The 25,331-nt window shown below is 35.8% G+C and overlaps 1 protein-coding gene across 1 annotated transcript in view; it reads left to right on the top strand.

Moving 5' to 3' along the window:
• Positions 1 to 1,059: 1,059 nt before the first annotated feature.
• The window catches only part of Prip (prip), a 42,463-nt gene continuing 18,191 nt past the window's right edge, over positions 1,060 to 25,331 (top strand). Inside the window, exons 1-3 of the mRNA XM_065217720.1 lie at positions 1,060 to 1,563; positions 24,456 to 24,556; positions 24,635 to 24,741. Of these exons, the coding sequence (XP_065073792.1) occupies positions 24,472 to 24,556; positions 24,635 to 24,741 (192 nt within the window). The 5' untranslated portion in view covers positions 1,060 to 1,563; positions 24,456 to 24,471. The remainder of the gene's footprint in view (positions 1,564 to 24,455; positions 24,557 to 24,634; positions 24,742 to 25,331) is intronic.

The following is a 25,331-nucleotide window of genomic DNA, read 5'->3' as shown; positions in this document are numbered from 1 at the left end:
CGGAGTTCCAATTTCCTGGTCAAACCAAGTGAAATATCTTGGATTAGTACTTGACCAAAAATTAACTTTTAATGATCACATTGAGGGCATTCAAGCCAATTGTAACAAATATATCAAATGTGTGTATCCTCTTATAAACAGGAAATCCAAAGTTTGCCTAATATTTAAACAAGTTTTTAGACCGTTCATGCTTTACGCTGTGCCAATATGGTCCAGTTGTTGCACTACCAGGAAAAAAGTACTTCAAAAGATTCAGAACAAAGTTCTGAAGATAATTTTGAAGTTGCCTCCCTGGTACAGCACTACCGAGGTACATAGAATTTCGAATGATGAGTTATACTGACATGTAGGGTTAAAAAACCTGTTTAAAATACTGAATTTCCAAGGCAGGAACAATGTAAAAACACTTAGATATATCATAACAATTAAGGCTGGTAAGTAACTGTAGTAACTGGAGCACCTAAGTTAAAATTAAATGTAATTTATTTTGAATATGAAACAAATAAAGAGTTAAAAAAAAGAATAGCGTGTGTTCTCACCACACTTTTATGAACGGATTTGTATTGCGTATTTTGCACCAAAGTAGACGCCTGGCTAAAAATAATCACTCAGAATTTTTTTCGCTCAGGCTATTAAAAATTTAAAAAAATACCATTTAGAAACAAAGTTCTTAATTATATAAAAGAGTATCATATCGAGGTGCTAATGGTGGATGAACTTTGAATTATTATTTTTTTTTCTTGTATTGAGCGAACAAATTTAAAACTTAATATTGACTTTTACCTCTCATAGGAGAAAGAATGTCTCCCGAACAAACGATTATTTTTCAGTTTTGAACCCAACCGAAAACCGAAAGCGTGTAGCACTATCGAGAGGTAAACAGCTTTACCCAAAGATGTTGAGCGCGCCAAACGCTGCTGTTGATTGCTCGCTCTGCGCTACTCCGTGCACGGGATCGTATTCCAAATGAATGACCAGTTGTGTGATGCATTGTAAGCCTACTGGTACATAGCTAAGCGGAGAGGCTCGTGGTTCGTATAAAAGCGTTAATATAACGTTCTGGCACGAATAGTGTGAGTTCGTATTTTGACCGGCACTGAGGCAACGCAGTTCCGACTGGCAAGTATGTTCCTCCGTCCAGTAGTGATAAAACGAAGATAATTGCGGGAAGTCAGTAAAATCTGAGTGACGGGTAGTGAGATTCGGACGATTTTTATCACACCGTGTTATTGTGCGTTGGTGGCGGAAGAGTCTTGGAGTAAAAAAGGAACACAAACAAAACTCGCGGACATTTACGAAACATTGCTGGTTATCAATGAAGTGCTCGAGTGATCTATAATTTGTACCAGTAGATACCATCCACTAAACGGAGCGGAAAACAACAATTTCCAACCGAATGTGTGTCTTCTCTAGTGGTTGATAAAGGGTAGTGAAAGTATACCGGTGTTACAAAATATTTGTGGAGCTAATTGTGTTGCTTCAGAACGTGCAATTAATGCGTGAAAACTTGTCTACAAATAGAGGCTCAATTACGGTGGCATTTGCTTAAGGTTTCAATTACAGGTGAGCGTAGATAATATATTGTGAGTTTAGAGCACTTGCGTGGACTGTGATGATAAAAATAAATTTGTTGTATTTGTTATGCTTCTAGTTGTAACTATACAAACAAAATATATTGCGTTTGTATTACAATATTATTATTAACTAGGCTTTACACACAATTTTATTGATGGATAATTGTTTACACACTAATGGAGTCAGTACGGTTTTACTGAGTTTTTGAATTGCGGAACTGTTCGGTAAAAGTTTAAAAATCTGTGGAAAATTTATTAATTAGAAAATTTGTTCTGATTTGTTGTTTATAATTAGTTATGTTAACCCTATTTAATGATAGAAAATAATATTGGTCGATTTCATTGATTCCTTACGGATAACGGTCATTTGAATTTTTACCGACTTTTTCAGCAATTCAAAAACCCAGTAAAAAAATACTGACTCCTGTAAAAAAATCTTAGAGTGTACTGAAGGGATTCAACTTCAAGGTCTTCATATCTTATACATCTTATAAACTTCAACATGAAAATCTAATGTCTTAATAGTTGAACATAATACATCGTACATGTTCTATGAGGGATAGTCATCTGAACAGAGCAAGCCAGAGTAATTGACAGTGAGGAAAATGGCCATCAAAATGGAACACTCGCGATAATGTTTGCTATCAGGTGGGTTTAGATTATCTGCAGTAGACTTTTTTTCATTTTCATCGCCGATTTCTTTCAATTGACCATTCAATCACGCAAAGTAACACCACCATCAGACAGAGAAGAAAATTCCCAAACTGTTGGTAATGTTGATTTCAATGATAGAGTGAAAAATCAGCGGGGGTAATCGAGTCCGACTTGCAGTACAGAGGGGAAATGGCTCTAATGTTGGCCTATAGATCTAAGATTGGGCCAATCGCTAAAAATCAGCTATTCATCAATTTTTTCTAGATTAACGCGTCATTAGGACGGTCCTTAAGGATATTTTTGGTCGCTATTGAAAATTTAGTCGATTGCTGAATGTATGTATGGGCCCAAATTAGGGGCATTTAGGCCGACATTACATCCATTTCCCCTATATAACCTTCAACTTAGCTCAGTCATGTTCGACCCTTTCTCCAATTGCCTTAATTACTAGGCCAATCTATGCACTTTGCACCGTGGACACTAGCAACACACCCACCCCGCTAAACAAACTAAAAATCCAAGCTGACATTTGCATACATATCTTTAATCACACAAACGTGAAATCACTGGAAGTTTCTCTAACTCATCCTGTATACAGCAATCCCCCTAAAGCGCTGGTCAGACTGAGCAATTATAACATGTTATAACAGTTGTCACATAATTACAACACATAAACCACCATCAAGTTAGCGCTATAACATGTTATAACTCTGTAGTCTGAACGTACTATAAGAGTGCGATGGAAAATATTTTCGGCCCCGCTACGAAAACTTATTATTTTATTCATGTGTTTTATTTATGATTTTTTGCCAAAACATCAGATTAATACTTCCTATTTTACAAACTACATACAACCCATGTGAACACCATAACTATATCCGTGATCATTCATATAGTTTATTTGGCACATGATCTTTATTAACTTGCTTGCATGGCTTCTGCTTGATAGTTGACTTATGAATATTATGAGTTTTCCATTTTATCGCACCCACACTTAACCCTGACATTAGTTTGCTTTTTTCAACACCGTATCATTCAGCCAGGTACTCCGTCACGCACATAATGGTTATGCATTCAGATTTAAAAATGGCTGTTCTCATTTACCCCACAGTCCCACTTGCTCCCGTGTACTTTGTGCGGAATCACTCGAAATGGTTCTCAAAAACAATTCAACTAATATTGACAAAAACCCCAACGATCAGAGCCAACACCAAGGCTTACGTTCCTTTAAACCGATTCATTCAAAAAAATAAAACACTAGTGCTCAACACTCAAAATTGAACCCTTAAATTAAACTGTAAAGTAATAAAACAAGTGTACATATATTAAAAGATGACAAAATGTATTCATACCAATGAAAAAGTACTATCACTTATGATTGTAACGTCATAACGGGTCTGAGGGAAAGCAAAAAAAACATATTCGACCGTTGAACTTAATGTTTATCAGTATCTTACTTGATAACCACTTTAAAGAGAATAATATAAAATATTTGTTCAATCAAGCAATTGTAAACAAATAATGAGAAATTCATGAACGAGTTCTAAGTTTAGCGGTGTTGAGAGGATGTAAACAAAGGCAATATTTTTCAAGCAAAAAAACTTGAAAATTTAAAGTGATCAACTCCGCACCACTAAGGTATTTCAGTTAATATTTGATAATTTTTAAGTTATTTTGAATCCAAAGGAAAAACGTGCTAGACAAAATTTTCACACAAGAAATCACTCAAGCATGCTGGAAAACAAAACAAAGTTCTAAACGCTGCATTGCAATTGTGAGAGTATTGTACATAAATACAGTGCACTTCATAACAATACAACAAGCTCAAATCTTTCCTCTATTAAATCCTATTTTATGTGCGCTATATCTGGCAGAAATTTACATGAATTTTTCATACGGTGTAAATTCAAAATGTTATGGAGATTATTTTAATGAAAAATACCAATTAGCAGCGCACATTGTATTTTAAATCATTTTAAAAGATATGGTGAAATTAATGACTTCAGGAACTCATAAAAGAAACCACCGTGTAAAAATTCCTATCGTTTAATTTATAGCTATAGTTGGCATCAACAGCACAATGATATACAAGCTTGCATTGCTAATTTATGCAAAATTTAGCATAAATTTACGAAAAGTATCGTGTAAATTTACGCCAAGTCTAAAGTTAAATATTTGTACCAGTTGCGGAAGTAAAATTTCATGTTGCTCGCCAATAATTAAGAAAAAAAGTCATATTTTATTTTTTATCATTAAATGGTGACAACAGAACCCTTCTTTTTCTTCTTTTTCTTTTTCTTCTTCGCATTTCAAGCTTATTGCTTATCGCATATTAGCTTATTGTGTGCTCTAAGCTTAGTGTTCCAGCTGCACTTTCACAGTTATTAATTGAGAGCTTTCGATGCCTGTATGGCAAGTACAATCATACTCTTTTGCCCACACAGTTTGAAAAAAATAGTGTAAATTTCTGTTCAGTATGATGCACATAAATGGAGCGTCACATATCATATAAGTTTACATTATATATCATGTAAAGTTCTGAGACATTTCATGCAATGTAGCTAATATTGTATACAAAAGCCCATTGTTGTAAGCAACATTGTCGGTTGCGTGAAATGAAATACAAGTTTACGTGAATGAATGTTTACATCACTATTAAAAGTCAGAATTTTTATCTGTGCAGGGAAGTCGAAAAATTTTCCAACCCGAAAAATGCTTAGTCCGGACTGGGAATAGAACCCAAAAAAATGTTTTCCTTGGGACTACTCCTATGATTGCTAAAATTGATGTTAAAACCCCAATGTGTTTTCTAACAACACTATCCACTCTTTTATTATTATTATATTATTATTATTATTATTATTATTATTATTATTATTATGAGTATTATTATTATTATAGTTACTTTAACGCTCTTGGGTCGTTCGTGACTTGTCCGAGGGTGAGATTTGAACTCGTGACTTTGGCGTGAGAGGTATGGATGCTAACCACTACGCCGGGGTCGCCCCCATCTATCCACTCAAATTTATGATGAAAGGAAATCAATTAAATTTGACTCACAGCAGTTGAATCAGACTTGATGTAGATACCTGGCATGGCATTGGGAACGAAGCATGCAAGCAATCCGGGAATACCCTCAACAATAACCGCAGGGAATTAGTTGCCTTCTTTCTTATTTTATAAGAAGTCAGGCGTGTCCTACTTCTCAAACGATGACCGATGATAATAAGCAAAAAACACCATCTCAAGCATACGAGAAAATACATGTCTATCCACTTTGTACGTATTTGAAATCCTATCAAAGTGGTAATTACCGAACACCATCCGATCCAACAGGTGCGCAACCGTGTAATCGATGTTCCTCAGAAGTCATGCAAAGTCGTCACCTATCCTCTTACCGGCTAAACGAAACTTGAGTCAGCCGGCTAATCATATGCATCCGGTCGGAAAATCGCGAGAGATTGTCTAGATCTTAGTCAATCATCTAGTTCTAACAAACCTCTTCTCATTAAATGTTATAGCCCGCATAAGACCTGTCGTGAGCGACGATGATTAGAGGGAGGTTGTACAAATGCACAATGGTCCCAAAGCCGTGTTTAAGAAGACAAAAATGTTTGCTTTATCTTAAGGTTAATGGTGTCTTCAGTAATGTTTTTATACATTTTTGGACATTTTTTTATGTAAGCTAAATTAGGGTGGTTCCTATGGTTATTGAATTCAAAATATCAACTTTTTAGTTTTTAAACCTGCACAATTTTAAACATAGTTTTAGAATAATTCATTTGAAGCACCTTAGTTAAAAATTCAAATTGTCTATCTCTAATGGTTCTCGTTTTAAACTGGTGTTAAAAATAAGTGCCAACATTTCAAAGGGGCGTAATTGCTTTTGTAAATAATGACTTTAGACGTCGATTTCTCGCAAATGAAAACCCACACCTCCAAATTACAAACATACAGGATACAGGAAACATTCCTCTGCGTGCTGGTGTCATTAATTTTCATGAGTGAGCTTTCATTCGCGAGAAATCGACGACTAAAGCCATTGTTTACAAATGCAATTACACCCCTTTGAAATGTTGGCACTGAAATGTACATTAGGATGACGCCTACAAATTCAGTGTTTCACATTAACTTTTTGTACATCGATTTCTCGCAAATGATTTGATCTAGAAATTTTTAGAACTTTCAATGTCGCATGGTTATAAAGTTATAAATTATTTTTGATGAAAAATGTACTTTTTTCAAATGCTTATACCTATCTAAAAAATGAGTAAGATGATCTTTATGAAATTAGTTGCATTTTACTGATCATGAGTTAATTCTTTTATAATGTAAAAACTACGAGAGTCCCTTTTGCTTAATTGTGTTTAGTTTTAAAAGGGTTGTATTTTTCACGGAAATCTTTAATAACTTTTTAATTAATAGAGGTAACTAGTTGGTTGCTTGATAAATAAATTGTATAATCAAAAATTCTAAAAGTGTAGAAAGTTATAGAATAGTGCGCTGGCCTATCTCAAATAACTAAAAAAAAAATATTTTAACTCAATATCCTTAGGGACCACCCTAATTTCACTTGCATAAAAAAATTGCCCAAAAACTATATAAAATCTTTTCCAAAGACACCGTAATCGTAAAACTTATGGTTTAGCGAAAACAAATTTGTTTTCCTAAATGCGCTTTTGTGACCATTGTGCAATGACTCGTTCTACTACTGTTAGCCGCAATCACCATCATACACAGTGGGGCGAGGGAGGACTAATTGAGAAAAAAAAACTATTTTAAAACTCTTGATATTTTTCCCATATACTCCATTAAATTCTATTGGGAAATCCAAGTTTTCAGCCAAATCTTTTGAGAAATGTATTTTTGGTAGCATTTAATTGTATTAAAATGCGAAAAAGCTAGCCAAATTAAATTTTCCATAGACGTCGTTTAAACATTTTATTATTACTTTTATTTTTCATTCAAGTGTACATCATATCCAAAAAACTAAATTAATATGTTGTAGGTGATAAAACTTAATAGGGTTTCTGATCATTTTTCGTAACCGTCAATATCATGAATAACCAAAAAAAATAAAAAAAAATAGTAACTACCAATTTGGTACTGTCTAATAGGAAATATTATAAGCTTCTTGTAAATCACATCCATATTTTTCGGATACTTTCGAAAAATAGCGATTTTTTTTAATATCAAGTCTGCAAACGCTTTGACGCCAAAACATCATTTGGCAACAAAGTTGGCATGAACAAAGTAAGCTTTGAATATCTGTAACTTGGTTTATAAACAAACTATGAAAATGCCAATTTCGAAGGATGAATTTTTCACTCGGCCAGCCAATGGCTGAAAGTCTCTTTAATAAAGTAACCTAGCCTAACCTTTTCACTCGAAATAGGTTTCGGCTCCTTCCTTGCGGGTACCTGTTCCGGTACCATTTCAGTATTTTGTTTAAACTGTTTATTCATATTGATCGAAGGAAACCCTTTTTGGTAATTTTCAAGGCATTCCAAAATTTTTTCAGGTTTCGCTAGGCGTCGCCCCACTGTGCATCCATCGTTGTCGTCTGCGACATTTCAGTTACTGGATTCTTAGTGCGAGATAGATAGACATTGTGTTGCTTGGTGAATAAACATGAGCCGAGATGCGCGCAAACTGTGTGACGAGGGGACACTGCACCATAGCTCCGCAATTAAGCAGATTGTTTTTTTAGATTAACCTATTGAAAGCTGTCCATCTAATGAAAGTGATACGTATTTAATGAGAAGGAAATTGCATCGCTCTTGTGACTTTTGAACCCAAGCTTAGTTTTCTTCATCTTAAAAGCCTTTGGGGTCAAAACAAGTTTTCGCTGTTTAGAAAAATACGATACGGAGTTAATTTAATGGTATTTAAGATTGATAGAATCCATAAATGGCCACTATCATGACTGATTTAACAAGGCAAACCAGCCATGACAACGGCCATTTGTGGATTATATCATATTTAACCTTAAGCATTTTATGATTGAATATGATTTTAAATCACGTCTAGAAGCTGTGCTTTCCTTTAGCACAAGTTGATGGATATCGTACATGTCCCGGTTAGGTTAACCAATTGCATTTTTATGTTTTGTGGTAAGCACGTTGTTGCCCTATGTCAAGGGAAATTAGAAAAATTCTATCTATGATTAGAGACATATGATATGCCAAAAATCAATCGTTTGAAAAGTAAGCTGCCTCAGTAAAATCAAGCTACTGAACGCTTTACCTGTAAAACCATCCATGTGTCACAATTCTCTTGTACATTTGATGATAATAAAAACCTTTTTTTGAATTCAATTCACATACATAAAAGTTGATAAACCATCCCTGTCAAGGTTTCTGTGACAAACAGCATCATTGCATTACATGCAGTGTTCGAAAAAAACTCAAAAACTCTAAAAAAAAACTCAGGCATGAGTTATGCGCTTATTAGTTTGGCCTTGTAAAATTCAACGTCGCAAAAATCACCGATGAATTTTCAGGTTCAAAAATTAACTTATTTATATTTTGGCGTTATTTATTGTTATTACTATTGTTTGTGCATCAGGGGTTGGAAAACGAACGAAACATGCATAACCATGGTATCAATTGACGTTTGAGTGGTTTTTATGAGTTTAAAGTTGGAATGATTTTTCGACGTTGTGAGTGTGAGTGCGTGAATATGCATGATAATCTCAAGCGTGAATTTTGTTTGCCACATTCGCACGCGAGTTTATTCTCGCAACAAGACTCAATGAATGAGATTTGAGAATGATTTTTCGAACACTGATTTACATGGCAAGTCCAAGATGATATAACTAAATTGGGTATCATAACAGATACTAAAAAATTGATGATTAGGCTGTGCATTTAATTTAAATGTATGTAAAAAAAACCGTTGATTGAACTGTTACGTTTTACGCCATTTTTCAAATTATTACAGAAATTGTAATGTTATATACCCATGAACCATATGGAAATTAGATGTTTAGTAACCATTTAAATAAAACTCACATCGAGACATAAAAGATAAACTTATGTTTATTTTTTTGGGCTAGAGTCTAAGCAAATCGCTTCCATCAGTCGCCATGAACGTTGGGCGACCTCAACTGCAAAAGTCCAACGTGTGCGAAATCTGCCCCGGACTCGATGACCTTGTCCAGGTTCTCTGCGGAAAACTATTTTAACTTATCTATCTTGCGGCCACCATGCCAAGCCCACCTTACAGTGATGTGTTTCCACATGGGAGCATGCGTAAAATACGTCACGTGAAATTGAAGGGAAAATCAAATCAATCATTTTTGCAGAGTAAGATGGGGCAAAAGTTCACCCTCAATTGAAAATTGCCACTACAAATCTTTAAATACCCCATGACGGTGTGAAGGACATAAAGAAATCACATATTTGAGCCCAGATATTTTCCGAACTTGGTGAACAACGTAATTCACTCCAAATTTAATATTCCTCATTAAATGCAATAAGTTCGCAATTTTTTCGAGATTTTTTTTTTCACGGTTGCTGTCAGTGTAAATAAATGCATTTTAGACCCATGTATTACATGCTTTGCTGTTTCGAACCAATTCCAGTTTCCTGACGAAAGTCTGATAATCCTAAAATCATCTTCAAGAAAAACGCAATCATGCCCTGAACTAACATTTCCCTTCACTATTCAATGTATCTTGTTGTACACCCCAAATTTGGTACAAATATTATAATTTCTCATCCAGAAACACACTTTTCCCACACGAAAAATTACGATAACACCACCATTTTTATGATTTTTTGGGAGAATTTCTGGCTTTAAAATACCTTCCAGACAAGTTCCAAAACAATAAGTTTTATTTTGTATCCAAAACTTTCCCTTTTTCTATAAGAATCTAATTATATAAAATAATTAAAGGCTACGACAAAAGTGCACTTTTCAATTCATTGTTATGTATTAATTAATTATCGTTGAATTCATAACCAAAAACCAAACCAAATATAAATTTACAGTTGCTTCAGAGCGATATAAATGTGAAAAACTTAGGCGTACACCTCTTTGTATACCTTTTTGCCCACTTCAAATATTCACAAGCATTCTCAGCGATCAAAAGTCCATGAATAATCAACAATGCGTTCTAAAACATTGGGGCCTCCCTTAGCTCAGTCGGTAAAGGCGCAGCTACAAATCAAGACCATGCTGGAGGTGGCTGGGTTCAATTCCTGGTCCGCATAGGCATAGCCACGGGAAGGCAGGTGGGAAACTGCCGCAAAATATTTTTTTTTGGAGTCAAGTATCTAGAAAAAAGTTTTATTTTTAAGTTTAACTAGCCTCCCAACTAGCAATTTTCACAATGTAAACCGCTTTTACTCATTGCATTTAATTCCAAACCTCAAGCTGTATTCAAACGTTATACGATTTGAGGCAACCTTTACTCAACCTCTATACAAGCAATCTGGCGAACTTAGTCAGCTACTTATGGCTGTTGGGACGGTTGGGATAAGCTCTTATTGCATCATATCCATTTACGCTTCTATACAGTTGCTAATCTGCTGTTTAGTTGTTCGTGAACTTGAAAGGCGCTTATTCAACCTTTTCCCGTTTATCCAATAATCACTACACAGCTTGCTGTTGAAGCCGTATTAAATATTATTTACGCTGTTTTTGTTGGAGGAATTGATTGAGTTTATTTTGCTGTGAGAATCAAATTAATCGAAATTAGTTATGCACACCACCAAATTAAATTATTTACCCTGCACCGAAACCTGGAATCGAACTCGAGACGACCGTATTGGCAAACCTTGAAACTACCAACTTCGCTACGCCAACACTTTAAACTGACGTTAACAAATATACATGACTTTCTACAATAATATTGTTGAGTAGAGGCTTTATAATAGTGCACATGAATCACTTTTCTCGACTAGTTGCTTCAGCTTTGTAAAGGAGCAGAGTAAAAAAGCTGTAAAACTGCACACGTCTAAAACTAAACCTAGTTGACTGTAAAAATGCTTCCAACGTAGCGCTAACACAGTTTATTAGTTAAGTAAAGGTTGTTTAGTTGTTGAAAAAGCACTTTTGATGTTTATGTTATTCAGCAAGAGTGGTTGGTTGTATAGAAGTCATCAAATGAGTAATATATACACTTTATTAGCTTTGTTTTGCAGTTACAAGTTGAAAGTTGGTTAATATTTGCATTGAAGTGGCTTTAGCGTTTATTGGCTGCTGTTATTCAGTGCGAATGACAAATTGAATAATGGTTGTGAAAACGTTGAGTAAACGCTCTCCAAAACTATTTTGCCAGCTTCTGCTTGTAGCTGTATTTGCAGCTTTTTTCAGCTACTTTACAGCACAATGCTGAAAAAGTTGGCTTATAAAGCTGAAAATGTTAGTTGGGATTGTCAATGTGAGAGTTGAACTTAAGTTTGTCATCAATAATCTCGCCAAGATATTAAATCTCCCGGACGCGATCAATAGTCTCATCATTAATTACAACAGAGACGTTCTCATTTACTCGATTCCGTGAAGCTACCATACATTTAGTTTTAGTTGTATTCCATTTCAACTGCTTATACCATCGTAAAACACGTCGCAAGTCATTAATATACATAATAAATAACAGGGGCCCTAATACACTTCCCTGAGGCACTTAAAGCTTATTCCCCACGTAATTCCAAAGCACTTGATTGATCTTAACAATGAGGACCTAGAAATTGTTTCAAAAGCGCGTTTTAGGTCCAAAAAACAGCAACTATCGTATCTTTACGCTCCAAGTTACATTGATTTTTGCGCACTGTTTTTACAAGACTTTTTTTGTACGCATTTCTGAATTAACTTTCAAATGTCGGACATTTTTGTGATTTTTTTTTTTTTTTTAATCTTTATTTTAAAGATTTTTAGCCTTAGGCTAGTTCATCTCTTTTGTGATTTTAATATTCTTTTTGTTTCTTCTTGAATTTTCATCTGAATAATCGTGCAAAATACGTTTGAACAAACTGGTCCGAGTACTTGAGACCTGGCCTTCATTAGTCCCCCTTCTGTCCCGTAAATTCAAAAACCTTAATTTAACTATAGATAATATTGATAGTTTTACTAATACTCCTTTCTCTTTCTTATCTGATCTTGCTGCAGCAATGCTGAGGATAAATAATAAAAACGTTTCGAAAAACACAGAAATGGCAGCATTACTATTTTTTAAATGGTTATGCTTCTCTATTAACAATTTTCTAATATAAAAGTATGACAAATTAAAGTAAGTACCATATTAATATTACCTGATTAATACTGATTTGTCATATACTGTCTGTTATTGATTTTGGTGTTCGTCCTAAAATATTAACTTAGTATCTGCATGAAAGGATCAATCAGTGAAAAACTAGCTGTTCTGTTTCTTTACATTTTACAGCACAAAGTTTCTTTACATTTTACAGCACAAATTTAATTATCTGCGTTATGTCCTCAAAGGCCCCCAATAACCTACCACTTCAATCCCTTCCTTTACCAGTCAGTGCCGTCAAGTGGTCCGTATAGACTATTCAGCCATTACTCCTCCCTTATCCTTGGCTTTGAATTGAATTTGGAATGAAAAGGAAAATGAAATTATGACTAGAATTTTGGTTTCGATTTCTACCAGCTGCAATAGTAGCATAGGTATGTCCGTTAACTTGCTAAACATTGTTAGCAGCAGGGTACCCTAACAAACAAATATCATAAACAAACTATATTCTAGATGGGTAAACTATCCCATAAATGGTTTGGATGATACCCCGAACACGTCGTTAAGCTTTCTTTTATGGTTATTTTTATTCGGGTTAGGATGAAGAATTTGAAGCTTGTGAGCTGTTGGTACCTAAGGGTACGAATGTAGAATTTGTTTTTTCGCTGACCGTTGTTAACAGCAGGAACTAGTACCGGGTCGGAAACGGGTCGGTAGCATTGGTACTCAGTACGGAAAACAAGATCGACGGTAAACAAATAAAAAAAAACTTCACAACCTTTTCTTGTTACTTACAAATACAAAATATCAGCATCATATATTTTGATTCCATAATCCCATAAAAAATGTATGCAAAATGAGTAGAAGTTACTCTGTTTTTTAACTCTGAAATCTCATGTCATTTGACGTGTTCCTGAATCAGAAACATTTCGCAAAATTTTATTTATTTAGACGTACCAATAACAGTTTTTTATGTGGATACACAATCAAGAGGCTTTTCACTCAAATTGAGCCAATGAAACCTAAAACTACACCGATTAATCTTGAATATTTGGTCATGTAATGTACAGTCAAAAAAGTTGCAGCTCTTCCAACGGTATGCTTCTTCCAAGTTGTCAACTCACCATAGCCCAAAAATAGATAAACTTTAATTTTTACATTCAGATCTAATTTTATATAATCTTCCAGATTGTTTGCTCTGTGCATGGTGCCAACTGTAAGTGTGTGTAATCTTAGAAATAGTATTTCAATAGTGAAACACGACTGTTCTAAAGCTATAGAAGCTAAAGAAGTTACGAGTACCTATCACTAGCATTCGCGTATGATTATTGCGGTTTTATGTTTCTCAGCGTGGGGAACAAATAAATAAAACCTACGTATATTGTCTTACAAGCAATAAAAAGTCGGCGAATGTACACGTACAACGTACAAAATCTGGTAGAATCCGACATTACCGCAAACAAACTATTGCTGGTATACCATTCCATTCGCGACGTTTTATCCTTATGATGTTTGTAGAAGCGGGCATTCTTCGCTTATCTGTGATAACAATCTGTAGCCGTGTATCGGAATAATTACGTGGAACACTATCTCAGCGGTCTCGTGATTATTCCAACCAAAGTTTACGGGATTTCATGGAGCTGCGGTCATAATTGCACCTTGCAGAAATTAGCAGTTTCGATGATTTCTCGAAAGTCATGACTCTCCCTACCCGATGGATATGTTGGTTTGTGTAGGCGTATCTTGAGTTCATAGAAATCAACGAGAGAAGTCAATGATTACAAAAGCTGTTACGCTCTAATTCCAGCTCTATCTAGATATGTATGTATGTAGGTTATCTACGCATATTACAACCAATTCAGTTGTTACATTCTCGATATTTTTACTAGCACAACAATATGATGAGCTACATAATCATCATAATCTACAACCGTTAAAAGCACAGCGCTTCTGATCAAAGAAGCATTGCCACCCTATTACAATGTGAATCACATTTTTCATGATGTTACTGATACTAAGATTACTCATCAGTAGTCAATAAACAACCAAATAATCTGTAAGGTTTTCATTCCGGTCTACCGCTGATGCCACTCGGAAATTAGATAAGATCATGGCAACATACACGGGCTTAAACTTGGAAGCAGAGCTTAATAAAACTTGGCTTTTTTAAATCCAAATTGTCCACTTAGACTCTACCGATTTTCTCGATAGGAATCGAGCTTATCGCTAGACAAAACTGAACAAATAAAATCCATCGAATGGATGGGGATGGCATTGGCGCAGTTTGCCCTTTGTTGAAATGGGCATATTTACGCGCGCTTTTTGATATGCACCACATGTTTCTTGTTTAAGCATTTTTTGCCATCCATTCACACACATACCTTAAGGGTAAGTGACTTCAAATGAGGTGAGACACCTCAAAGTAAGTGTAGATCACCACAACCGCACATTACTATATATGAAATGATGTTCTTCTAGGTTTACTATCGCCATTGACGTGAATTATCACATCCTTAAACGATAATTGGCATCGTCTAAGCTCTAAGCAAAGCGGGTGAAGGTTTACAGTACAGTGTAGGCTTAAGCACGAAACGTGTGCTAGCTTTTTTCTCGTTCTATAGCTGTTATCATCGGTCGTATTATTTCATCTACTTACTTCATTGCTCGGAGAAAGATGCTAGTCAACCGATAAAGCAAACTGGTAGCTAGTGACGGGGTCACCGTGATGCACCTACTCACTCTACACGCTATTGACATAATCAATTTGAAATTCTAAATTCGACAAACACCAGTACGCTCTGCGGTACTGCTGAGTTCTAAATGAAGGTGCTAAAGCAGATGGGGCTGGTTAATTGGAAAATTGAGTCGTACTATACGTATACCCGCACGACTTGCTTTTTTTTAGAGAGGATGGAACATCTTTAACGAGAATGTTCCGATATGAAAAATAAGTATGGAATGGAATGAAAAATAACATCCGAACATAGCCCATAGAGTAGTCCATTGCGTGACGATTCATTCGGCAAACAAACCATATTGCGGTTGTAGATAGTTTAATCCAATTACGCAATTCCGTTTCTCAATCAAAGCGCATGTGGCAGCAATACAATTTGCACACTTGACTGTTGATGGCCATATATTGTAATCTATGTGAGTTGATGACTGTAATTTCTGGATAGATAACTGGAATTGTCGATCAATAATTACTTAATGATTGGAAAATCTCCAACCAACGAAACACTCTTGAGCATTTTCATTCGATTTTATCATCAGTATCAAACATAAATGTGGCTTTCCGTTACTTTCACCAGTAGTTCCGCGGTTATGTAGGCTCGAATTGAATACCTTTAGGTTTAAAATTTGGCCTCGGCTTCTCTGGACAAATGTACAAATGCAATGAGCACCCTTAGTGATGCATGGATGACCCTGCAATCGCTTTTATTACTCTGCCAAGTATCCCTGGGCCCGCCTGATGTTCTGCCGGATTCCAATCAAGCGCTTACTTGCAGATTTCATTCCCAGTGGAACCAATCCTCTGCCAAGAAGGAGGGTTGCTGAAGCCACCACCATTGTTGGTGTCAGCACTGTAGCCTAGGGTTGATGCATATATTATGTCACGCTCTAAGAGGGGAGGGAGGGTCTAAGATTTTGTGACAAACAATGCATTAGGTATAGGAAAAACGTCACGATAGGGGGGGGGGGCGAAGGGTTTGAATTTTTTGCTCGATTTAGCGTGACATAATTAATGCATGGGCCCATAGTTTTTATGCTATGTTTATATGTGCATTGACGACACGTATGTGTTAAAAATCTTATGTGAATAATTATTAATGATACTTGAATTTTTCATGATTAGCTTGTCTAATTTAAAAATTCATATAATAAATATTTAATTCCTACATGTAAGCGCTTATTGAACCTCGTGTTGAACTTTTATCACGCTTATTTTGCCGCGCAACCAATCAAACATCTATGTGGACGGAGCATAATTTCTAAATTTTGGCATCAGCTGTCTTAGATTGACAGATAATCGAGCCAAAGAACCAACAACTTTGACTTCAAGCTAAAGGTTGGTGGATGACGTTTCTGCCACCGAAGTGAGTGGAACCTGACCCGCCTTCACTTAAGTTTGGAATTTTTTGTTGATGACATCCACGATGGAATTCAGCATTTGAGATCCTGTTGAGATCCTGATGTTTGATTAAATACGCATAGAGTCGATTGAATGTGTATCCACAATTAAGTCGAATTAAGTCCAAGTTCAAAAAATTTGTTTTACAAAAAAAATATCTTCAAAATCATTTGAATCCAAAACGGAATCCTGACATCCTTGGATAGACTTGGAATAGACTTCTCTGAATGCCCAAGTATTAGTGCAGATTTTTAGACGAGCACATGTGATTTGGTGCAAATGGAAAACTTCGCATGTGATTCAAAATGTTGTGTTAGGTTGAAAAAATAACGCGGAAGATTTTTTCGATTACCGCGAGTGAACAAACCGGTGCTTTTTCGGAGACAGAATTTGGTGAGATCCATCTGATTATAAATCAATCATAAATGCATATTTCCATATATTACTAAATAAGCGCCAGATTTTGAAACATCACATTTCGAAATCTGGAAGTGTGTTTGCAGTACCATTATTCATATGATAACGGTAGTGTTTACATGCGGGGCTTATGTATGTGAAAGTAACCTCGGAATGGACGTGAATTACGAGGCATTCTGAAATGGGTTGCTGAATCTGCAGTAGAGCTATCGCTTTCTAACTCCCGGACTAAACTTGCTTTAAATTATTACATCAAGGATTGTTGTAAGCAAATTTAAACAAAATAATACCACTGCCGGCACACACACACACACACACACACACACACACAGATTTTTAGACGAGCACATGTATAAGTCCAATAACTATCGTATATGTACATACACGGTTTGTTGCACTTATTATAAGTATAATACGTGTGCAATTTATGTCCTTTAATTGAAATTTCTTACGATTAGCGAACTTTCAGTGAAAAGTTGTTCAGCTTTCGAACGTCTAGTACGTCCCAACGTACGATCCGTAATTTACAAAAAAAAAAATCGCATCCGGCCCGCGGGTTGTTGTTTTCTCTAGAACTTAGAATTATGTTTGCGGATTTCGGTAACAATTTCGGAGATCAATATGCAATGAGTGTTGGAGGGCAGCCAACAATTTTAACTTTCTTATTAAATAACTAAGCTGCTGACCGCTGTTATCTTAAAAACTAACCGAATAAATAAACAGTTGAAACGTTGCTAAACTCTAGTAGCACGATTGTTATAAAACAGTTGCGGAAACATCTATATGACTTATTACAGTTAAAAACAAGTTGCTGCCACTTTTCGTGCTGGCAGTAAGCTACTTGGAAAGGTCCTTTCTTGGTTTTAATTTATTTTGTTTAACAATTTTTAATACTTGTTAAATGACCCAAAACCTAAAGATTGTGTAAAAATGTAGGAAACCGCGTAAAAAAAATAAGTATAATAAATTCACATATTTAAACATTTTTAAATGTTTGGATGCTGCAGAGATTTTTATGCCTCAGGAAAATCCCACTGACCTCGGCTGGGATTCAACCCAGACCCATTGGAGTGAGAAAGCAGTCACGCTTACCACTATACCACAGGCGCCGGCATAAAATCCAGATCTAATAATACTAAAAAGTTCTTTCCGTGGCAGTCGTGGAAGTGCATAGATGACTTCGGTATCTAGTAACTGAGATTATTGCGTTTAAAAAGATAAATTTGAATAGAGCTTCGGTTGTTTTGAACGCCGAATACGGTTGCACTGGACTGCATTGAAAAAACTATTTTTCATGGTATAAATTTAAAGTGATAAATTCTTAATAAATAAAATTTTATTGTTAAGTGCTACATAAGTTTTAAAACGTGCGTATGTAGGTTGATACTAAATTTTATACTTTAAAAGATTTTCATTTACCCAGATTTAACCAATTTTCATTTAACATGTGTTCAATGTTTAATATGAAACAATTGAAATTTAATTTCTGGAATGAAAAAATTACATTTATATTAAAAGTTTGAATTAAATATTTAAGATTAATTTAAAAATCAACATTTCAAACGTAAAGTTTAAAATTGAACAATTAAAAATTTCAAGATTTAAACTTTGCATTTCAAATTTCAAATTTTAAATTTTATTACGTTTAAATTGATAATTTGAAAATTTTAAGTTTGTCTGCGATTCTACCTTATTGACAGCTACGGTACTAACTCTTATTCTTCTTATTTACTTCGCCCATTCAAATTGTGAGTGTTCGCGTCTCAGTGTCGAGTAATTTTTAGAATATCGTGTATAGTACTCGTTAATATGTTGAAAAATCATGGCAGGTAGTTTTCGTATATGTGTGCAGTTTTTCTCCGTCAGTAAATCTCCCTGGTAGGCCAGAGTAGAGCAGCCTACCGTAATACGCAGCCATCCACCCACCAAAGTCTACAAAACCCACCACCAGATGGAGTAAAAACAGGATGTTAGGCGGCCATGAGGGGTGGCGACAAAAAGGCCATTATGAACGGCATAACGGACACGATGACTGGCGATGGAAAACGATTGGCCTGGGTCACTGACCAATAGTCAAAGGACAGTGACCCAAAGAACGTCTTTCTAGGCTACATACACCGATCAGGTTAATCGTCAAACAACCATCGAGTTAAACGGTCGATAAAGTCTCTGGTTAAATAATCAAACAAGACAAAACCTAGAAAACATTACTGTGCAAACATAAGATACTTGAAGATAGTGAGAGGAAAGTGAAGGAAACGGACAACAGGTAAATTCTCGGAATCACCATTTTGGTTCAAAGGTCCTAATGTGAACCCTTTGTCTGTTAGGACCCCGCTGTAATTCTTATACAGTACCGTTGAGGTATACCCGGTAGACGTACCGGTAGGCTACGCCAGTCCCCAGCCAAATAAAGATAGTTCCGGCACGGACCGTCGAAGCAGAGTCCGTCAACATACTCGGTGGTCCAGCCAGCATTAGAAGTTTCGAGAGAAGTTCAGTAGCGTGCGAAGGAGGTATCCGACGCCGCCAAAGGAGAAAATGAAGAAGGTGGAACGTGGAGCCGAGTGAAGCAGTCGTCGAGGAAACGTGGTGGTGGAACTGCGAGGGACCCGAAGAAGAAGTGAAGACAACAGAAACCGGTCAGATAGAAAATAAGAAAGTGGGAGTAGTATATACGCTAGGGAGGAATAAAAGTGTCAGCAGAATCCGACAATAAAAGTTGTAGTTTTGAAAAGTGAAGTGCTGTAGCAGTTTTTACTGTACCAAGTGCGCTCATTCCTTGCCACGTGGAAACCTAGTTCGGTAAGCGCGCCGACCATGAGGCCATTGTAGTCAGGGAGTCTCAGGATTGCTCCTAACTGAGGTGGCTAGTACTTACAAAATTTACTTTTTTTAATAATCATAAAAAAATATCCAATGTACTGTTTCAAGAGATGGGTACGTGATTGTTACTTCGGACATTTAGACTGCCTAACATGATTGGTGCTCATTGTCTAAAGGCGGGGCATGGCAAACCAATCTAAGGTCAGGTACTGTATTCTCTATTCTGAAATCTATGTAAGGGAATCTAGAATCATGTAGAACAAAACGTCCAATGTAACACTCATTGATTATATCATTGAGAAAAATCGTCCAATATAACATGTCCGACGAACATCTTGACTAGTCAAAACGTCCAAGTGTCCATGTGATTTTTTAAATATTGTAGCATGAAATTAAAGTCAAATTGTGATTTCACCGTTTCTACTCAATTTTCAACGTTATTATTCTCGAACTTCAACTTCGATTTTCTCAAAATGATGGACATCTTACATTGGTCCTTTAGAGAAGTTTTCTGTGGATCAGCAATATTATGAGGATCGTCTTGAAGTACCTTGTACCTACGTGCAAAACACAAAAAAGGTTTAGCTGTGCTGTATTAATCTAATGCACTAAATTTTCGAGAGAAAAGGACCAGAGAGAGCATGGAAAATGTTCGAGAGACGTACGAATGGGAAACAGCTTGGGTAATATATTAAGCTGCAAAATCAATGTCTAATATCCGTAACGTGACACAATAGTATACTTAACTCATGGTATTAAAATTGTAAAATTTTGGAATTTAAGCTAATTTTGCATTTTTGCATATTTTTTGTTAGCACAGGCTCGATGCACGTCTTTTATATTTTGACGTGCAAAAACACAGATGTACGTTCCTACTCATCTGTGCTTAGGGCGCAGCTACAAAGCAAGACCATGCTGAAGGTGGCTGGGTCCGATTCCCGGTCCGGTCTAAGATTTTTTCGGATTGGAAAATTTCTCAAACTCCCTGGGCATAAAGTATGATTGTACTTGCGCTACCGTATAATACTAATGCAAAAATGGTACAGGCACCGAAAGCTCTCAATTAATAACTATGTAAGTGCATCTAGAACACTAAGTTGAGATCACGCAATAAGCTAATATGCCATAAGCAATACGCTTGTAATGCGAAGACGAAAAAGAAATCTGCGCTTAGTGCAGTTTCCTATCCCTGATAGTAACAACGGATGTCGAACTAACAATCCTTACCCTCCCTGATGATCGTAAGGACGTGTTCGGTAAAAACACATGGACATGGATGTAATGTCGGCCTAAATGCCCCTAATTTGGGCCCATACATAAATTCAGCAATCGACTAAATTTTCAATAGCGACCAAAAATATCCATTAGTACCGTCCCAATGACGCGTTCATCTAGATAAAATTGATAAATAGCAGAATTTTTGCGATGCGCCCAATCTTAGATCCCTATGCCAACATGAAAGCCATTTTCCCTACTCAATACATTTTCCTGAACGTTTATTTTTTTTTTATTAAAATTAGATAATAGATGAAATGGCTCCAATATTGACCTATAGATCTAAAATTGGGCCTATCGCTAAAAATCTGCTATTTATAAATTTTATCTAGATGAACGCTTCATTGGGACGGTACTAATGGATTTTGGTCGTTATTGAAATTTTAGTCGATTTTTAATTTATGTATGGGCCCAAATTAGGGGAATTTAGGCCGCCATTACATCCATTTCCCCTATTTGATAAACATAAATTTTGAATGTACAAAAAATTCCATTAATTCGAATAATTTGAAAAAGCTTAAATTACTATACATTTTGTGAACTTTAAGTGAGCCAAATACAACAATTTAGTGTACCAATTCTTGCAAAATTTCGTGGATTTATTCATCATTGTTTGATCATTTGTGGGTAACTTTTTGTGTAAGTTTATAAACACCATGAAGACAAACAAATTTGTCAGTGAGGGACATCCAATAATACATATTCACCAATATCCCACCCCCAGCAGGCCTGGGTTCAATTCCAGTCGGCGCCGCCGTGATGTTCTGAGGCATAACATCTCTGATCACGCCGGGAAGTAAAGCCGTTGCCGTTTCTAGCCTTAGTTGCTTCAGGACACTGAATATAATTTTTTTTATTTGTTATTTTATCCCATAATCCTACTTTTGGGCTGTTCACAAACTACGTAGACAGTTCCCCTGCGTAAACAATAACTAATACATTTTTTTTTTGAATTTGTATAGACTGCAGACACTCGCCAAAATTCTAGCCCCTAAAGTATAAATTTCTAAGGGGGCCTCATAGCCTAGTCAGTAAAAGCACGGTATTACCAAGCCGGAGGCGGCGGGTTCGATTCCCGGTCCGGTCGAGGGAATCTTTCGGGTTGAAAATTTTCTGGACTTCCCTGGGCATCGAGTATCATTGTGCTTTGCCACACAATATACAAATTCATGCATCGAAAGCTCTCAATTAATAACTGTGGAAGTGCATTTAGAACACTAAGTTGAGAGCACGCAATAAGCGAATATGCGCGAAGAAATAAGCTTGAAATGCAAACAAGAAAAAGAAGTATAAATTTCTAAATTTAGAAAATTTTCTCTTCGTGTCCCCATGAGATCGATGCCCTTAAACAAAAAGATGCCTCTATACATTTGACCCATTTATCGTGCATGGATTATTGATCGCACGTTTTGTACAAAGTTTATTCTTCGCCGACATTAAAGTATATTCACTGTCTACCACGCAGTTTTATTTATGGCACATACAACCAGAACCTGACTTCACCTTTGCTCAATGCAAATGAGGACATGCAATATAGATAGGGTAGGAGCTACTTCGACATAAGCGCTCATTTCCGTCATATAGAAGAGAAACATAAAAAAGTATATCAAAGATTTCCACATGAGCGAATCAATCATACGTTTGGTACTATAGTTCAGCTCAAAGCTACAAAACAAAGTCTATAATAACGCATAAAATGGATATTGACATTCATTTTTCTCGAAAACAAAAGAAGCGAATCCATTTCTTTCTTCTGCCTTCATCCGTATGTCGAAGTGAATCTAATGACGTTTAAATATGTTTGGACGGAATTGGAATCGAGAAGCAATGAAAGAGTTTTAACAACATCTCAACAATTTGTAACTCTTTATCAATTCTACCAGTACGTAAGGAAATGTAAATAAATTCAGAAGTCATCTTTGATAGAAACATTCCAATTTTGTTCAAACCCGCTCGTGTGCTAAAGTGCGGGTTGTGCTTAGTATGACGGAAATTAGATCTTATCCCTATCTTGATGCATGTAATACTATAATAAATGACCCCCTAACTGCGAAAAAAAAATCTGCGTCCTTAGAATTAACAAGGTGGACATCTGCCGGTCACCTCGGATTGAAGGAATTTTTCGATACAACGCACTCACGCAAATAATGCTGAGGCTATCCGATGCGTTTGATCGTGTGCACAGCATGAGTAGGTTGAGCGTGTGAAAAGTTTGATCATATCACTGAATAACAAAATAACAGTCAGAATATTAACTCCCCGCTAAATGGCTTTGTTACTTATGCATAGCAGTAATTGGATATTGTACGCACTCTAAAAACTTGATTAATGATGGATATGGGAACACAATAATGATGATTCCTGAATTTTTGTATAAATTTATTATGGGAACGATGTGAGGGAACCTTGGCGAGAACACTATTCAAGTGTTGGCAACCGTCCATTAGGAACTTATTGCGAGTGATTTATTCGAACCGAGTTAATTAAACGCCTGAGGGCGGCATCTTTTTACAATCTTGCTAAATCAATTTATAAGCGACATTTACACTTGATGTAACCATGATTTATCATCGTGCACTTCTCAACACAATATATGCTTCCATGACAAGCCTGCTTGGTGATGTCGCGATAGCAAACATCAGATTTGCTGATATATTAGTAAAGTAATGCCGCGGATACACTTGAATGACAAACTATGAGCATGAACATTATTTGTATAATAAGTATGACCACTATACAACAACTATACAACAACTATACAAAAACTATACAAGTATAACCATGGATTTGCTCATAAATTATTATACAAATAATGGTCATGTTCATAGTTTGTCATACAAGTGTATATGCGGCATAAGTTTTAAGAGGTATATCATTCTTTCTAGAAATGAAAGCTTACTATCCAAAGGGGGCGTTTAATTTATTTTATTGATATGGTTGATTAAATTATATAATCATAATTTATAATTCTTAAAACTCTATTCATCAGAGCTGTGAAATTTATACCGCCTCAATCCGGAGTATCGAATTCGCGTAAATTATCATAACGAATTAAAAATCCCCATCCATCATACAGATTGTTCCCAAACAACGCATACCATTCACGTTCATCATGAGACAAGACAAACCTTACATTGATAGCCATCTCACGAATTCTTGTGACTTGATATTTTTTAACCATGCCACGATGTTGTTGTAAAAAAAACAAGCTTTATCACCTATCTCTACGATTATTTCACTTAAATTCGTCGGCTTCCAGCCATTAGATGAAGCCGTTGATGTCATATTGTATTCTACGGAAGAATTAAATAGCCATTAACGGGAAAACTCCTACAATGATGAGCCAATTAAAAAATAGTACCTTTCTGTGATCTTCCAGCACAAAAATACACGCAATGGGCACGTCGTACAAACTTGGTATGGAAGAGCTCTCGGGCAAATCTTCCAACATCTGGAAAGCACTGGTAGCTGAATTCATCGGTAAGATCTTACATGTGTTGAATTTTTGCAAAGAATTAGCATCTTGTTTATATTGCTAGTAATGATCTTTTTCAACAGGAATCTTCATTCTCAACTTTTTCGGGTGTGCAGCATGTACCCACGCGGCAGGTGATAAAACTCTCATTTCCCTGGCATTTGGATTGAGCGTGTTTATGGTTGTTATGGTAAGTCTCTACATAATTTAGATACCTAATGACATTTTGTAATGATCTACATTAGTTTAACGTTTCAATAGGGTGCCTAAATTACAAATTTGGCTGTCCGGTACATTCCCAACTAACAAATTTTGCAGCAGACCAGCTTATACAGACAATAAATAGCTGCATAAAGCAATGTTTGGTTGCATAAGCTGGTCTGCAGGGATTTTGTTCATTTAAATCGAGGGGGGCGACACAGCTAAATCTCAATTCTAGATGCTCGAAAAATCTCACACTAGCGAATCAATCTTCTAAAAATCTTCTTTTTTTTTAACTCTTTATTTGTTACAAATTCAAAATAAATTACATTTCATTTTAACCTAGGTGCTCCAGTTACTACAGTAACTTACCAGCCTTAATGGTATGATATATATCTAAGTATTTTTACATTGTTCCTCTCTTGGCAATTCAGTATTTTAAACAGGTTTTTTGAACCTGCATGTCAGTATAACAATTGATATCTTAAAACTAAAAACTAAAACTAAATCTTATCTAAGTATAAAGAGAATTAATCGTTGCAATTAAGGATTGTAAAGATTTTTGCCTGAAATTATAAA

The sequence above is a fragment of the Ochlerotatus camptorhynchus genome, unplaced genomic scaffold, assembly GCF_037179485.1.
Source record: "Ochlerotatus camptorhynchus isolate MF236.1 unplaced genomic scaffold, CSIRO-AGI_Acam_v1.1 ptg000078l, whole genome shotgun sequence".
NCBI lineage: Eukaryota > Metazoa > Arthropoda > Insecta > Diptera > Culicidae > Ochlerotatus > Ochlerotatus camptorhynchus.
Note: the sequence above shows the minus strand (reverse complement) of the source record. Positions and strands in the feature narration are given on the sequence as shown.